We start from the raw sequence: 17,022 nt of genomic DNA, 5'->3' as shown, positions 1-17,022 counted from the left end.
CTCCCTTAAGCACTAGGTCACAGGACTGGCCCACTCAGTAGCTCTTTTTATCGTCGCGTGGTATTTGAACATACCTCGGTTTGTCTATTCATTCTCTTGCCAACAAGCTTGTTTCCAGTTTTTGGTTATTGTACATAAAGGCACTGTGAACATTCATCTTTTTGTTGACATATTTTTATTTCTCTTGAGAGAAAATATTAGGTATGGAACTGCTAGGTCAAAAGGCAGTTGCACATTTAACTCAGAAATTGTCAGTTTTTTGAGATAGGTATACCATTTTACATTTTTCTAAGCAATAGAGGAGGTTTTCAGTTATCCCATGTCTTTACCAGCATTTAATATTAGTCTTTTTAAATTTATGTCTTGCTTTCATTTTTTAAAAAAAAATTAATAAAACCCTAAACTTATAATAGTTCTCTCAATATCTCTGACTCTTCTGCTTTTAGACCTATTTTGTAAATTTTTAGACAATATGTCAGCTGCCCAAAAATGTAATTTTGGCTGGTGTCCATAGTCAAATAGAATACCTTATCTCTCTCACATATACAGGTGTGCATGCACACACTTCACAATCCAAGAAGTACTTTTTGTCCCCCCCCCCAAAGTATTATGCATTTTAAAAAGATAGTAAATACTTTCGAGATGGGAAAAGGAAATATAATCTAATATGTGAAATACAAAGTAGAATCTGATACGTGCTCCAAAAGAGGTTAAGAAGTACTTTCTTTGGGGGTCTTGAGGGACTTGCGGGCTTTTGACAGGTGGTGGTGATAAAGATGGGCCTTCCTGGTGAAAAGAATAATGTGTTTTGTACCATACTGTTAGACGTACTCAGTCATACTTTAGTAATCTTGCTCATTTAGATGGAACCGTACTGAAATTTCTCTTTCATCTTCCACAGACATTTTGGGCATCTCTGAATGACTGTACTTCCTAAACTTTGGCTTTGACTTGGGACTTAGACACTGATATTATGACCAAGTTTGAGGTTTAGAATGTTACTGCTTTTTGAATCTTCACAGTGACTGTTCTGGGACTCTGTTTCATCAATTATTTTTCTATTTTCATGCTACTTCTATTTCATCTTAACTAAGTTATTATCATTTCACCTATGAACATTATTCAAGTCTCCCTTCCTCCTACAATTGTAGGGGGGAAAATAAGTGTTTCTTTAGTCCTGTTACCTTCGTTAAGCTTTTATTCTATTTTTCTCTCCTTTAACTACAGTAGTATTCACTTATGATTCCACCTCTCACCATCATCAGTTATTGAACCTCTTTTTTGCCTTCAAATTCCTAATTCAAATGCATAATTTTACATAATTCTTAGCTTATTATTTCAGACTGTCCATTAATTTGTTCTGACCTCTCTGATTTTATTTTACCCTACTCTTCACAAATATCCCTTTGAGTCAATATATGAACTACTAACAGTTCCCTATAGCAGAGTGGTTAAAAGTATGAGTTCTTAGGGGTCAGCAGGTGGCATGGTGGTGCTGGACTCTACATGGCTGACCATGGATTGAGTCCCAGAACTGGCAGCTTACTTTCTCTCTTTCTATTTGGCGTGCACATGTACCCTATAGCAAATTTAATAATAATAAATTAATTCAACTTTTTAAAGTATGGTTCTAGAGTTAGTATACGTTGATTTAAATCTCAATCCATTTACTTAACTTTGTGTCCATGGGCAAATTTCTTAATCTCCCTAAACCTTAATTTCCTTTTTGGAAAGAAATGGCATAATTACAGCACATAACGCATTGGATTACTGGAAGAATGAAACAAAATCATGGGTATAAAGCCCTGTGTGCCTGGCATGTGAGAGCAACCACTGAAAGTAGGAGGGGTAATGAGGTGGAAGTAGTTAGTGGTTGATGCTGTTATTTGTTCTCCCATTCCATCACCACACTCTTGTTCTTTTCTCTTCATGGATTACAATTCTTCCCCTCTGTACCTAACTACACTTTGTCCATATTCTTTTCTTTTATTTTTTAAAGAATTATTTATTTATTTATCCAGAGAGAAGCAAGCGCGTGCGTACACACACACACACACACACACACACACACACACACAGGGACAGTGAGAAAACAAGCTGCCAGGTTCAGGACTTGAACCACGGTTGGCCATGCGAGAATCCATCATCTTAACCACTATACCACCTGCTGGCCCCAGTTTGTCCATTTTTCAAAGCTCTCCTTTGGTTTCATGCACTATCTCCCTCCTCCTTACTAATGAAATCTATAGATATTTACCACATGCTAAAATGGTAATATTTTTCCACTGACAAATGACCATACCTTACTTGACCATAGTTTTTGTTATAATACAGACTATTACTTGAGCTTTTTTTCTAAAATAAATTTATCTTGTATGCTTTAGAAATGTGATTTATACAACTTATTCAGTTGTTAGGTGGTTTTATATTCTTGAGTCCATATTAACAATTTCTTTAAAAAAAATTTTTTTGCCATTGGGTGTATATGCTCACCAGAGAAAGACAGAGAGAAAGTGAGGAATGAAGCCTCCCCCCAGGGGGTGGGGGATGGCCACGCTGCACTCCCTTCTCTTCCATTCTCCTCTTGGCATTTTGGGTATGCATGCACATGCATGCACATGCACATGCACACAGCATGTTTTTTAAGCCACTGGATCTGAGATTCGAACCACACAGTCAGCCATGTGGGAACCAGCACCTTACCAGCCACCAGCTGGCCCAAGAATTTCTTTTTTGATTAGAGGTCAGTTTTCTCTTATTACCAAGAGGGCATAGGGAGGGAGGCAAGAAGGCTGCACACCACCACTAATTGGAAGACCAATTGGATAGATTTTTTAATTGTTAGGTTTTTTTTCTGTACTGATATAAAATTTAATATCAATATTTAGCAATGAGTGACATTCATTTTTTAATTTTCATATTACAATTTCAAGGAAATTGATTAAATGTTCAGGCAGTAAGGTTGGGCACAAGAGGAACTTAAGAAAATGTTAGTCCATATTTTCTGCTGAACGTTGGGAACAAATCTGTTTGTGATACGTGGATTTTTGCGTGTCTTTTTTTTTTTTTTTTAAGTGTTTTGGAACGCTTTTCTACTGTATGGTGGAGTATAAGTTGCAGAGATTTAAGCCCTTCCTTATATTAATGTTCCATCTCATTAACTTCATTGTTAGGACTTTTACACCTCAGTGATTTAAATAAAATAATCTAAATGTGCCTCTGTTTTCTTCTTTTTATCTCTTTTGAGGTCTAGATAATTATATATTTAGTTTTGCATTTTCATTTAGACTTCATTGTTAATTCTGTTACATGCAAGAGGATGATGAAGGGAAGCTGTTATATAACTGAACATCTTATGCTGCAGAAGCCCTGAAAGATAAGGGAATGTATTTATAAAAATGAAAAATGGTCACTTCTTTAGCTGATGTTTTATCATTTTTACCTTCAAGAGGTATTCAGACCACCAGGAACTTTATAACTATAAGACTACATTTTATTATAGAGTTCGATTGTTGATTATATATGAGTTTTCACATATACCCAGTAGTATTTATAGCCCTAGAACCCCAGTAAGGGTGAGTTTTGCCTAAAAGCAAGCTATATTTGTCCTTAAAATATTTTCTAAGCACTTTCAGAAAAAATAGGAATTATGCAGAGAATTTCTAAGCAAAGTCACCTTTGCAAATATTTGCACCTACTTGGAAATGGTAGGCATGATTAGGCAGTAAGGTTTTTTCCCTAAGTGATTTCCTGCCAGATATGAGCATTCCTTAGCACTGTGCATCCCAAATACAAGTTAAATGTCTTTGTTAAAAATTTAGAGAAAAAGGAGTTAATTTGAGTTCAGGGGAATGAAGCTCTTATGTTACCAGTTTGCATATTAAAAGAACATTTAATTACTAAGATATATTGTTAAATAATTTTGTAAAGATTAATGTATGATCCATTTGAAATGAGCAGTGAATTTCTGTTTTACATAAGTTCAGCTATGTGAGATATCGGAGTTCATTTCTAATTATTTCTTTTCTTTTTCCAGCTCACCAACGATTGGAACCAGCAACGTTGTCAGGGATTGTGGCATTTATCCTTAGTCTATTATGTGGCGCTCTGAATTTAATTCGAGGCTTTCATGCCATAGAAAGTCTCCTGCAGGTACTGTGCTATTTCTATTTCAAGTGACTGTGCTATTCATGCTACTTGTTACACAGTTGATTCGAATCGCATTGAGTATTAGTACAACTTACAGTGCTTGCTTAAACTCTGTGTTCTACATATGAACCCTCGTCTCCTAGAAGCACTGATTTTCAGTTGGCTTCTTCGACTCCACCAGCTCATACTCATGTATTGGAGGCATCAATATGTGTGTGATGTGGGCCCTGTAGGCTCGCAGCTTAAAGTTGGACTGGGAGGCAAAGAAGTGCAAGAGTAAATGCTCCGGTGCCAAGTCGGGAAGAGGAGAGGTCAGTGAGAGTCAGGGGAGGAGAAGGAGGCTGTGTGGAGGAGCGGTGAGCAGGCCCTGCAGATCTGAGCAGAGAGTGATAGAAGCATGAAGAGGCCACGTGTGACAGTGTTTTGTGGCATTTCCGTATATTCCTACTTGGTGATCTGCCCTTTACCCTTTTGGTTAGTGCCTTTAAAAACAGTGGGATATCATCAGTTTCTTCAGATATCACCAAGGATTTAATTTTCCAGTGGATTTTCTTCCAGAGACTACAGATATCAGAATATACTAACCTTTTCTCCGCCCCTCCCTCTTTTTGGTGAATTTTTAAAAAATTTCCTTTCTTAAAGTCTAGCACATTTAAGACTGCATAGCTTCCCTTTCTCTTGTTTCTACTCACTTTCTTTGAAGAATTCTCGCCACTTCTACATTCTGAGTCAGTTATATTTTTGTCAGCATTATGCTCAGAATACCATGTGTAAAAACCTACTCAACACATTTCTTATTCTGTTTTTAAATTGCTGTTTGTTGGGACACTCAAAGATTACCATCCTGTACCTTCAAAATATAGCTGGCCACCTAGAGCCAAGATGACTTCACAAGTTCAGGAACAGAGCTGTCCCTGGAGGGGATAGGCGGGGCTTCTCAGGACTTCCCAGTTCCTCTTCCATATCCCCTCTAGGCAGAGCCCCCTTCCACTTTCCAGCATAGCTAGTTACCAACCCTGGGTCTTTCTGTCCACTAGCCAGGTCAGACTTATTCTAGCAGGAGTTCAGTTTTGAGCCATATAGACAATCTGCCCCCCCCCCCCGAAAAAAAGGCAATTTGGAGACTGCTGACTGAAAAAGGCAGTAAATGAGATAGCTTTTGCTTTCCACAAGCTTGATGTAATGGAAAGAATAGTAGTATAGGTATGTGAAGAGTTGGTTTTTGTTGATGGAGCGGGCCTACACAGAGAAACCTTTAACACCACCGAGTCTCACTGTCTCTGATTCAGAAGGCAGTACAGAAATTTTGGAACCTGGGGCTAGGCTACAGGCCTTTAAGTTAAAATTTAGACAAGACTATTGTACATTATGTCATAACACCTGTTAAAAGGAACAATAATTTCTCATTTTTTAGCCATATAGACAATCGGCCCCCCCCCCCCGAAAAAAAAGGCAATTTGGAGACTGCTGACTGAAAAAGGCAGTAAATGAGATAGCTTTTGCTTTCCACAAGCTTGATGTAATGGAAAGAATAGTAGTATAGGTATGTGAAGAGTTGGTTTTTGTTGATGGAGCGGGCCTACACAGAGAAACCTTTAACACCACCGAGTCTCACTGTCTCTGATTCAGAAGGCAGTACAGAAATTTTGGAACCTGGGGCTAGGCTACAGGCCTTTAAGTTAAAATTTAGACAAGACTATTGTACATTATGTCATAACACCTGTTAAAAGGAACAATAATTTCAGATACTGAGGAATCTTACTCTCCTCTTCTTAAGCTGATTCTTTCCTTGTCCCTCCTCTGATTTATTTCTTAAAAACTAGGAAAAGTAGAATAAACTACGGCTTTCCATGTTCTTGAGATGCTACAGGTGGCCAAGGCCTGCCTTGATTCCTGATCGTTCCATATCCTCCTTCTGATCTTTGTCTCCTCACAGTAGGTATAATTTTAGGGTTCAGAAAAACAATAACCTAATTAATGTAATTGCCACTTATATATAACTGATTGATAGTGCTGAGATTTTTCAGGCTGTTTATGTTTTTAAAAGACAGCATTATAGATCAATATCTTTTATGAAAATAGATGCAAAAATCCTCAACAAAGTGTTAGTAAATCAAATCCAACAATGTATAAAAAGAATTATACATCATACTTAGTAGAATTTTTCCCAGACATGCAAGATTCACTCAACATTCGAAACCAATTAATGCAACACATCACATTATCAAGCTAAAGAAAAAAAAACTTATGATCATATCATAGATATAGAAAAAGCATTTGACAAAAATCTAACACCCATTATGGTAAAACTAATAGCAAGCTAGGAATAGAGGGGAATTTCCACAACTTGATAGAGAACATCTACAAAAAAAAAAAAAAAAAAGGAAACAAAACCCTACAGCTAACATTTAAATTACGAGAAACTATATGCTTTCCCCCCAAGATCAGGAAAAGGCAAGGACGTCCTTCTTTATCATACTCTCCCTTGATAATGTGCTAGAATGGTTCACAGAACTCAGGGAAACACATTCACCAGTATACCACTGGATTGTCAGGAAAATCATGATGCATTTTTTTTCTATTCTAAAGAGAAACTGCTTTCATTTTATTATTTTTTAAGAATTATTTTATTTAACTTTATTTACTTATTAATTTTGATTTGACCAGAGAGAGAGAGGGGGAGAGAGAGAGGAGAAAGTGAGAAAGCAAGCTACCAGGTCCGGGACTCAAACCACAGTTGGCCATGTGGGAATCCAGCACCCTTAATCACCACGCCACCTGCCTGCCCCTCATGGTGCATTTTTGCATAGAAAATAGTCATGGCTTTCCCAATGACCTAATATAAAGGATATTACAGATGATACAGGCAAGTAGCTGTGGAAGAGGTGCATAGGTGGTTGTCTAGAAGGGTCATAAGCACAGGAGCTTCTGGTCCCATGAACTTCGGGTTTACCACCCTCCTGAAAAATGGATTTGTTTACCAACTCAGAAGCTCTTTGTCTTTTGGAATTTTTATGGAGGCTTCACCATGTAGGCATGATCAATTATTAACTCAGTATGTATCTTTTATCTCCTTCCTGAGTTTAGGGGTGGGCTCAAAGTTCCAGGCTCCTAATTATGTCTTAGTTTTTCTAGTAAACAGCCCCCATCTGGGAGCTGGCCATGAGTTGCCCAATTAGAACCAAAAATGCTCCTGTCTCCGGAAATTCTAAGGGATTTAAAAATTGTGTGTCATGGGACCAGCAGTTTGCATAATGGTTACATCGTTGCTGGATTGCTACATAATTGACCATGGTTATGCTACATAGTTGACCATGGTTCAAGTCCCAGACCTGGTTGCTTAAAACTCATGCTGAGCTCATGTGCCTGTGTGCCCAAAATCCCAAGAGGAGAATGGAGGAGAAGGGATTGCAGCATGGCTATCTTCCCCGGGGTGGGGGTGGGGGGATTTTTCACTTTCTGTCTCTGGCAAGCACATGTGCCCGATAGCAAAAATCTCTCTTAAAAAAAAAAATGAAAGAAAGAAATTGTGTGTCAGATGTTCCTATCACTTAGAAAACTTCAAAGGTCTTTGGAGCTCTTTAAAGAACCAGCATTGGGACCAGCAGATGGCATAATGGTTACATTGTTGGACTCCGCTAGTCAACCACGGTTCAAGTCCTATACCTGATGGCTTAAAACTCATACCAGGCACATGCGCTTGTGTGCATGCCCAAAATCCTGAGAGGAGAATGGAGGGAGGGATTGTAGCGTGGCCATCCCCCTAAGGGATTGTTTCTCACTTTCTGTCACTCTATTTCTCTCTGGCACATGCCCTATAGCAAAAATCTCTCTCTTAAAAAAGAAAGAAAGGAAGGAAGGAAGGAAGGAAGGAAGGAAGGAAGAAAGAAATTAGAATAAAAGAATTTCCTAGTACCTGTGTTTATAAAGTCTTAGTGTTCTGAAGGAACAAGGCACAGACTGTGTATTTCTCATTATATCAGACCCAGAATAGCCAGCATAATACTGATAAAGTAGAACAGAGTTGGAGGACTTACACTACTTGACTTCAAGACTTACTAAAAGAATAGAATAATTTAGGCAGTGTGATATTGACAAAAGAATAGACAAATAGATTGATGGAACAGCAACGAGAGCCTAGAAAGATACCCACAGACATATAGTTGATTGATTTTTTGACAGAGGTGCAAAAGCAATTTAATGGAGAAAGGATAGTCATTTTAACAAATGGTGCTAGGATAATTGACATCTACCTGCAAAAAAGTGACTCTAGGAACCAGGCAGGGGCACAGTAGTGATGCAACTGGACCCATGTGGGGAAGTCCCCAATTTATGTCCTGGGCCTCCTTATGCACCTGAGTGTGTAAGTGTGCCCACGACTCGGGCTGGCTGGGGTGGATCACAGCATAAAAATCTTTTGAGTTGCCTCTTTTTTTCTGTCTTTTTCTCTGTGTCTCCTGGAAGAAATACATTTTTTAAAAAAAAATCTACATACACCTTACATATTTCATAAAACTTAATCCAAGATGAATCATAGACCTAAATGTGAAGTGCAAAGCTATAAAATTTTTAAGAGATAACCTAGGAGAAACCCTAGGTGACCTTGGGCTTGTTGGTTAAATACAACACCAAAAGCATGAGCCATGAAAGAAAAAAATTAGTAAATAGAACTTTGTTAAATTCCTTTGGCTCTATAAAAGATATTGTTATGTGAATGAAAAGCCACAGAGTAGTAGAAATTATTTACAAATAGGTGACCAGCAGGTGGTGTGGTGGTTAAGGTGCTGGACACTCCCACATGGCTAACCACGGTTTGAGGCCCAGACCTGGCGGCTTCCTTTGTCCCTTTCCCTCTCTCTCTCTCTCTCTGTCTCTCTGGTCAAATTAAAAAAATAAATGAATGAATAAATAAAATTAAATAATAATTTTAAAAATTTTTATAAGAAAAGTATTTACAAATAAAGGAGCATGGTTTTCAAATATATATAAAGAACTCTTAAAACTCAAAAATAAGATAAAAAACAGTTCAATTGAAAAATGGGTTAAAGAACTGAATAGAGACCTCTCCAAAGCAGAGATGGCAAATAAGCATATGAAAAAAGTTTAGCATTATATGTCATTGAAGAATTAAATATCACTAAACATTAGAGTGGCAAAATCCAAGACAACTGACAATAGCAAATGCTGGTGAAGATGTGGAGCAGCAGGAACTCATTCATCGCTGGTGGGAATGCAAAATGGTACAACTACTTTGGAAGACAATTTGGCTATTTCTCATAAAGCTAAATATTACCTTACCTTACAATCCAGCAATAATCTTCCTAAGTTTTTTTTACTCAAACAAGTAGAAAGCTTTTATACACAGAAAAACCTGCATACAAATATTTATGCCAACTTCATTGATAATTTCAAAAACCAGAAGCAGCTAAGAAAGATGTCCTTCAAAGGTGAATAGATAAATAAACTGGTATTCTGTACACTGGGTTATTGTTCAGTAATAAAAAGAAATGAGCTATCAAGCCATAAAAGGACATGGATAAACTTTAGATGCATATTGCTTAGTGAAAGAAGCCAATATGAAAAAACTTTATACTGTATGATTCCAACTATATGACTTTATGGAAAAGACAAAACTACAAAGACAGTAAAAAGCTCTGGTTGCTAGGGCTTTAATGGGGGTCAGAGTGGGGGGAATTGTATATTTAGAACAGTAAAACTATTTTGTTCTTACTGTAATGTGTATAGGTGTCATTATACATTTGTCAAAACCGTAGAATGTGCAGTGCAGAGTGAACCCTAATGTAAACTATGGACTTCAGTTAGTAATATTGGCTCATAATTTTAACAAATGTACCAGATTAATGTAAGATGTTAATAATACGGGAAACTGAGCAGGGCTTGAGGGGGCATATGGGAACTGCTCAATTTTCTGTAAACCTGAAAGTGTTCTAAAAATAAATGTATTTTTAAAAGCTAGCACTTAAAGACTTTCTCTGTAATAGTAAGTCGAAGGCAGACTGGAAGGGGAGGGATGTTCTCACTCTGGGCTTCAATATTCTTTAGTTCGGTGTTGCTCTGCTTACCAGTTAAGTACAGGCTGTTGCACCCAGCCCTCTCTGAGGATGCTGTGGATTAAGCCTTCTCTTCCTGTGGAGGTGCTGAACCTTCCTCCATACAAACCAGATGAGGACATGAGAGCCCCAGCCAGATTGGAGCTTTGTTCAGGAATCTCATTCATGTTTCAAGGTTTCACGTGCAATTGTGTGTCCTCTAAGAGACAAACAGAACAGATCATCTGGCCTTGCTCCCACAGTCTCTGCGGCTCAGCCCCAACTTTCCCCACAGAGGGTGGCCTGGTGGAGTATGTTTTAATTGGGTTAAAGTAACTCCAAAAGAATAAGAATCTTATAAACTTGGTAGAAACTAGACAGATGGGAAGTAGAGTGGGACTGAGACTCTTGATAGTATACCTTTTTAAATAGTTTTTTATTTTCTGAACCATATAAATATATTATTTATTCAGATTTAAATAATAGAAATAAATATTTATTGGTACCTAATACATAAGGAGAAAAGAGACAATTTTTGTTAACCCAACTTGATCAGTAGATTTTCAAGTAACAACATTTTTAGCCAGAATGTTACATATTTTTGTGGGTGTTAAGGGAAACCTGAGCATTTTTCCTAGGATTTTGTAGCTTATTCCTGCCCATCTTAGATTCTAGTTTGCTTAGAAGTTTTAAGTGATTTGGGGGGGATTTTATTTGCTTTAAGCAGTTCATCATAACTGTGGTGGTAGGGTGTGAAAGAGGCATCGGGCAAATTTTGAATAGGAAAAAGTGTAGTATTTTTTTTTTCTTTTTTTTAGATTTTTGCCATGGGGCACATGCACTTGCTGGGTAGAAACAGAGAGGAAGGGAAAGTGAGAAATCACCCCCCCACCAGGGGATGGCCAAGCCACACTCCCTTCTCCATTTACCTTTTGCTATTTTGGTCACACATACCACGTGCCTGGCATTTTTTTTCTTTTTTTGGGGGGAGAGATTTTCACTGTAGGGCGCGTGCGCTCACCAGACAGACAGAGAGAGACATAGAGACAGAAAGCGAGAAATCACCCCCCAGGGGGGATGGTCACGCCGCAATCCCTTCTCCTCCATTCTCCTCTCAGGATCTTGGGCACGCACACACACGCGCCTGGCGTGAGTTTTAAGCCACCGGGTCCGGGACGTGAACCGCGGTCGACTACGTGGGAGTCCAGTGACATAGCCATTACACTAACCGCTGGTTCCCCCTGGCATATTTTTTAAGCCGCTAGGTCTGGGACTTGAACTATAGAGTTGGCCATGTGATATCCAGCACCTTAACCACCAAGCCAGCTGGTAGCCCTAGAGTGGTCTTTTTTAAAAATTAGTAATTCATTTATAATTTGGGAACTCTATTTGTATGCCTATGTCTTTGAAATATATTTTTCTGGCGTTTGATATGGTATCTTTTTTTTTTCCCTCCCCACAATTATCCTAGATTAAATTTATTCCAGTGACATTTCTATTTTGACCTGGACCAGGGTACTGGAAATTGGCCCATATGGGAGTCTTAGCTGTGTCAAGAATAAGAGCATTTGCACCTGGCTGTTGCTCCCCGAGCTTGTTCTGCGATAACCCTCCAGGCACAGCCCATGTGCATTCACCAGGAGCTGAGGTTCCTAGAGTGAGCACAGCAGAGCACAGACTTGGGGAAAGTGTAGGTGATACGTTTGTTGCCACAGGTGATCATAAAAAATTTTTCAGGAAATTCTGATCCTCTCACCTAACTGAGAACCACTGCATTTACAAATTCACTGAACCAAAAAGAAAGGTTCTCACTGCTCTAGTTTTAGGGGATTTTATCTCTGCATAGAGAAGAAGCTCTGATAAGTGACTAGTACCTGGACATTTTTTTCCTCTTCTTGCTATGAGGATAAATGAGGGAGTACTATGTATTATTAGAAGTATCGACCTTCTGGCACCAGCAGTTGGCGTAATGGCTATGTCACTGGACTCCCATGTAGTCGACCGTGATTCGAGTCCTGGACCTGGTGGCTTAAACTCACGCTGGGTGCGTGTGCGTGTGTGCCCAAGATCCCGAGAGAATGGAGGAGAAGGGATTGTGGCATGGCCATCCCCTCTGGGGGGTGATTTCTCACTTTCTGTCTCTCTGAGCACACGCGCCCTATCGCAAAAACCTCTTCAAAAAAAAAAAAAGAAAAAGAGAAAGAGGTTTTGACCTTCTAAAGCTTCCATATCCTAAAAGATGAAATGGATGATAGGCAAATAAGAGGAGAAATGAAATTTCAGAATGCAAATGAGTATTAAGTTTAAGTGAATAGTTTGAAAGTTTTGAACACGATAGCTTTAGGGTTACAAATTAAACTAATTAAAAAAATTAAATAATTATTGGGATCAGTAGTTGGAGCAATGGCTATGTTGCTGGACTCTTATGTAGTTGACCATGGTTCGAATCCCAGACCCAGTGGCTTAAACTCACGCTGGGTGCGTGTGCGTGTGTGCCCAAGATCCCGAGAGGAGAATGGAGGAGAAAGGATTGCAGCATGGCCATTCCCCCTGGGGGGTGATTTCTCGCTTTCTGTCTCTGTTTCTCTCTGGTGAGCACACACGCCCTATAGCAAAAACCTCTCAAAAAGATAAAAAGAATTATTTATTTAATTGTATTCATTGCCATTATTTCTTTTCCACTTGCTATAGGGAATGTGTGCCAACCGGAGGGAGGGAGAAAAGGAGGAAATGAGAAAGTAAACTGCCAGGTCTGGGCTTTGAATTGCAGTTCGCCGTAGGGGAGTCCAGAACCTTAACCACCATGCCACCTGCTGCTCCCAAATTAAACTAATTTTAGCAAGTACATCCTTAGCTCGATTTAACCTGAAAGAAAATATATACAAAATTGTTGACCCGAGGTCTCTCAATTTTAATCTTCCCTTATTAAAATCTGTTTTATCATTGTTCATGACATGTATTGGATAAAAGGTCTTTATTTTCATTAGAGCCATTGAATTTAAGACATAAGCTTAGCCTTCTCTCTAGTTTATTGTTGTATTTCATGTTGGAAATAATCTGTAGCATCTCAGTAGATAATTTTTGGTTAAAGTAGATCTGTTTTGAGGTTGTCTGTTGCTGTGTAGACCTGAGTGTAAATCTCAGGCCATGGTACTGACTTAAACCTTTATTTTAGTTTTTGCTTTGGGGCACATGCACAAGCCAGAGAGAGAGAGAAATCATCCTCAAGGGGGTGATAGCCATGTCACAATCCCTTCTTCGCCCCTCTGTTCTCGGGGCTTGGGGACACATGCACACATGCCTGGCGTGATTCTCAAGCAGGGTCTAGGACTCAGACCACAGAGTTGGCCATGTGGGATCCAATGCCTTAACCTCCACACTATCTACTGTCCCAAACGTTTATTTTATTTTATTTTATTTTATTTTTATTTTATTTTATTTTATTTATTTGAGAGGTTTTTGCTATAGGGCACGTAGAGTGTGTGTGCTCACCAGAAAGACAGAGAGAGACCCAGAGACAGAAAGCGAGAAATCACCCCCCAAGGGGGATGGCCACGCCACAATTCCTTCTCCTCCATTCTCCTCTCAGGATCTTGGGCACACACGCCCGGCCTGAGTTTAAGCCACCGAGGACTCAAATCACAGTTGACTACATGGGAGTCCAATGACATAGCCATTACACCAACTGCTGATCCCACCAAACGTTTATTTTTAAGTTACCTGCAAAGGAGTTATTCATACTGTGGTAGTCATAAAGGAGGGGGAAAGATAGTATCTACTTTAAGTGACCTCAGCATTTCCCTAATACTTGATTTAAGAGCAAAGGATTTATTTAGGGATCATAATTTTAGGTCTAGCTAAAAATATGTAGTGTGTTTCCTGGATGTAATATGTAGATAGTAATTTAAAGTTTGCATTTTTAAGGCCATGAATTCTAAATGCTCTTTTCGGAATGCTGAAAGTGACTGCTACATTTATCTTCTAGTATGTAACTTTGTACTTGAGGCACATTTAAATTTGAGGACCCACATGAATCAACATTCTTGTGTATTTTTAGTGTTTAAAGATTCAGCACTAGTGTGTTTCTCCTAGATTAATAACTGCCTCTTACAGTGATGGGGAGATTTATTAAAACATGTGGCACTGAAGTTTTTCTTTGGTATTTAAGTGTAGACTGGGGAGATTTAGGATGGGTATAGTTTTCTGTTTCTTAGGTTGACAAATTTGATTTGGTGCTCATAGTACTGTGTAAATTAGATTATTTTTCACTCAGTTCTAACTTTGTTCTGGTTTAGAGCTGCTTATAAGCTTTTCATGAATTGACATCTCATGAATACGTAAGCTTTTATTACAATGGCTTACGTTGCTTGTGTTCCTTTATGGATCAACCTTGAAACGACGGTGTTAGTTAGGCCGATACCAATTTAGAAGTCATTGGCGTGTGGTGAATGAGAGGAAAGCTGAGAGGTTGAGTACAGCAGTAGAATTGCTGCCTGGAAGTCAGGATGCCTGGGTCCCCTGCCAGTAACTAACGCTGTGGCCTAACCTGAGGTGTTTTACCATCTCAGGTGTCATTTTCCTATGCTGCCAGTTGAAACTTTCAGCTTGCTTGAACTCAAGGACCACTTCAGCTCTTAAGATTCTCTCATTCCAAGATTGTTTATAATGGCTACTACGAAGTAGAAGTAATCAACTTGCTTTTATTCCTTGTTCTCTTTATTTCTCATAGACTTTTTAAAAATGTATTTATTTTATTTTATTTATTATTATTATTTTTAAATTTGCTATAAGGCACGCTTGCTAACCAGAGAGAGAGAAAGTGAGAAAGGAAGCTGCCAGGTCCGGATTCAGACAGTGGTGGGCCATGTGGGAGTCCATTAACTTACCCACTATGCCACCTGCTGGCCCCCCTCACAGACCTTTTGGATATCTTTTAAAGAAATTACATATCTGTTAAAGTTCAAAAACTTTTTAAAGTCCTTTAGTGGCATAATTTTCTTTCTTTCAAAAGAATTTAAAGAATTTTTCTGATTCTATACTTACTGTTAAATAATTGGGGAAGTACTCAAATTTTCTCTCATATATATATATATATAATATATATATATTTTATATATATATATATGAGTGAATATTTCCCAATTGTTACAAACACTTTAGTAGTATTAACATGTTATGTTGCTATTATTAGAAATCTTTGTTTACTTTCATCTTCACATAAATACTTTCCCTCTGTTAGTTTTCAGAGCACACTCGGAATAGTGAATAGTGACTTTTTAAGAGTTATATTTGAACTTCTTACCTCTGTTCCCTCTTTCCCCCCTCTGCCAACCCCCATTCCCCTCTGCCTTCATCCCTGGTTCTGTCCTCCTCACTCCCTCTATCCACTCCCGCTTTCGTCCACACTCCCAACCTTGGCCTACCTTCTCCCAACCTCTAGCTGCTCCCTCACCTGATTTCATCTGCCTGTTCTCTACTGGCTCTCCCTCTGTGCCTTGTCATCTTTACAAAACAAACGACACATAGCAGAAAGGCCTCTTAACCTGTGTTCTTTTCTGACTGAAAGAGTAGACGTTTGCCATCCCCATTCCTTTGCCTTCTGTTCTCTTAGACTATTGAAATCTCTTTTCTGCCTCCATAATTCCTTCAGATAGCACCATTAAGACTCCTTCCGATGGCCCGATACTATAACCACTGTTCAGGCCTGTGTGTTCTCTGCTCTTCTCTTCTATTATTAAGTTCTACCTATTAAAAATAACTCCTGATCTAATTTCAAAACCTGCTTATTTTTGAACACTTAGTGACCTTTGTTTGAAAACCATGGCCCTGTGAGCCTAAAACCTGACAGGCACCTGACTAGTACCCACTATCCAAAGGGCTGAAGGATGAGCGGAAGGAGAGCACAGCATGACCAGAGCCTGCAGAGGGTGCCCCCTCCTCCCCTGCCTCTCACTCGCTCACAGCCTCGTGTGTCCACATGCCCTCTATCATAAAGAAGTAAAACTCAGAAGCAAAGAAATCACTATCGATGGTTATATTACATTCTTCTTGATAATCTCTCATTTCTCTGAAAGCTCTCCATTCTCCTCTCGGGATTTTGAGCATGCATCACATACACCTGTTATAATTTGCAAGTTGCCAGGGCCGGGACTTGAACCACATAGTCAGCCATGTAGAATCCAGTTGCCTTTATCCTCCACACTACCTGCTGACCCAGTTTTCCTCTTGCTGTTCCTCCATTTACTTGATAAACTCTCTTTACCTGTCCTTTAAATAGTGATTTTCTTCAGTATTCTGCTCTTGGCTTTATATTCCTGTAACCCTACATCTCCTCAGACGCTCCTGTAATGGCCTTTTAAAAGAGTGCAGAAGGTAGTGCTGCAGTAGTGCACTGGGACCACACGGACGGGCCGTGTGCCCTGTGTGGGCCATGGAGACCCTGCTAGAGGTGCCTGTCTCTCTCTCTCTCATAGAAGAAATAAATAAACTTAAAAAAACCAAATTAATACATATACGCATGTAAACAGATGAAAACATACACATGAATAGACAGCAAAATACACACATGGTAAATTCAAAGCCTATAAAAGTCGACATCTAATTTCCAGATAAAAGTAATATTCTTCCCGTAGTCAATCACTGGTGTATCCTTCTAGAGAGATTGCATACACAGGCTAGGGTATAAACATTTATATATTTACTTATACAATTATACTTTTTAAATGATTTGTAAACAAATGGCAGTATATTCATTTTTAAAAAATAATTATTTTTAATTTTGTTTACTCATTCATTTATTTTATTTTTTAAATTAATTTATTTA

General features: G+C 38.7%; 1 protein-coding gene across 3 annotated transcripts in view; it reads left to right on the top strand.

Annotated features, from left to right (window-relative positions):
* The window catches only part of SEC22A (SEC22 homolog A, vesicle trafficking protein), a 72,003-nt gene that overhangs the window by 41,391 nt on the left and 13,590 nt on the right, over positions 1 to 17,022 (top strand). For all 3 annotated transcript variants that reach the window (XM_006154578.3, XM_006154577.3, XM_027774218.1), the window contains one exon: positions 4,037 to 4,152. In XM_006154578.3, coding sequence (XP_006154640.1) covers positions 4,037 to 4,152 — 116 coding nt within the window. The remainder of the gene's footprint in view (positions 1 to 4,036; positions 4,153 to 17,022) is intronic.

Source organism: Tupaia chinensis, unplaced genomic scaffold (assembly GCF_000334495.1).
Source record: "Tupaia chinensis unplaced genomic scaffold, TupChi_1.0 Scaffold000415_1, whole genome shotgun sequence".
Lineage (NCBI taxonomy): Eukaryota > Metazoa > Chordata > Mammalia > Scandentia > Tupaiidae > Tupaia > Tupaia belangeri.
This window is presented reverse-complemented; position numbering and strand designations above follow the sequence as displayed.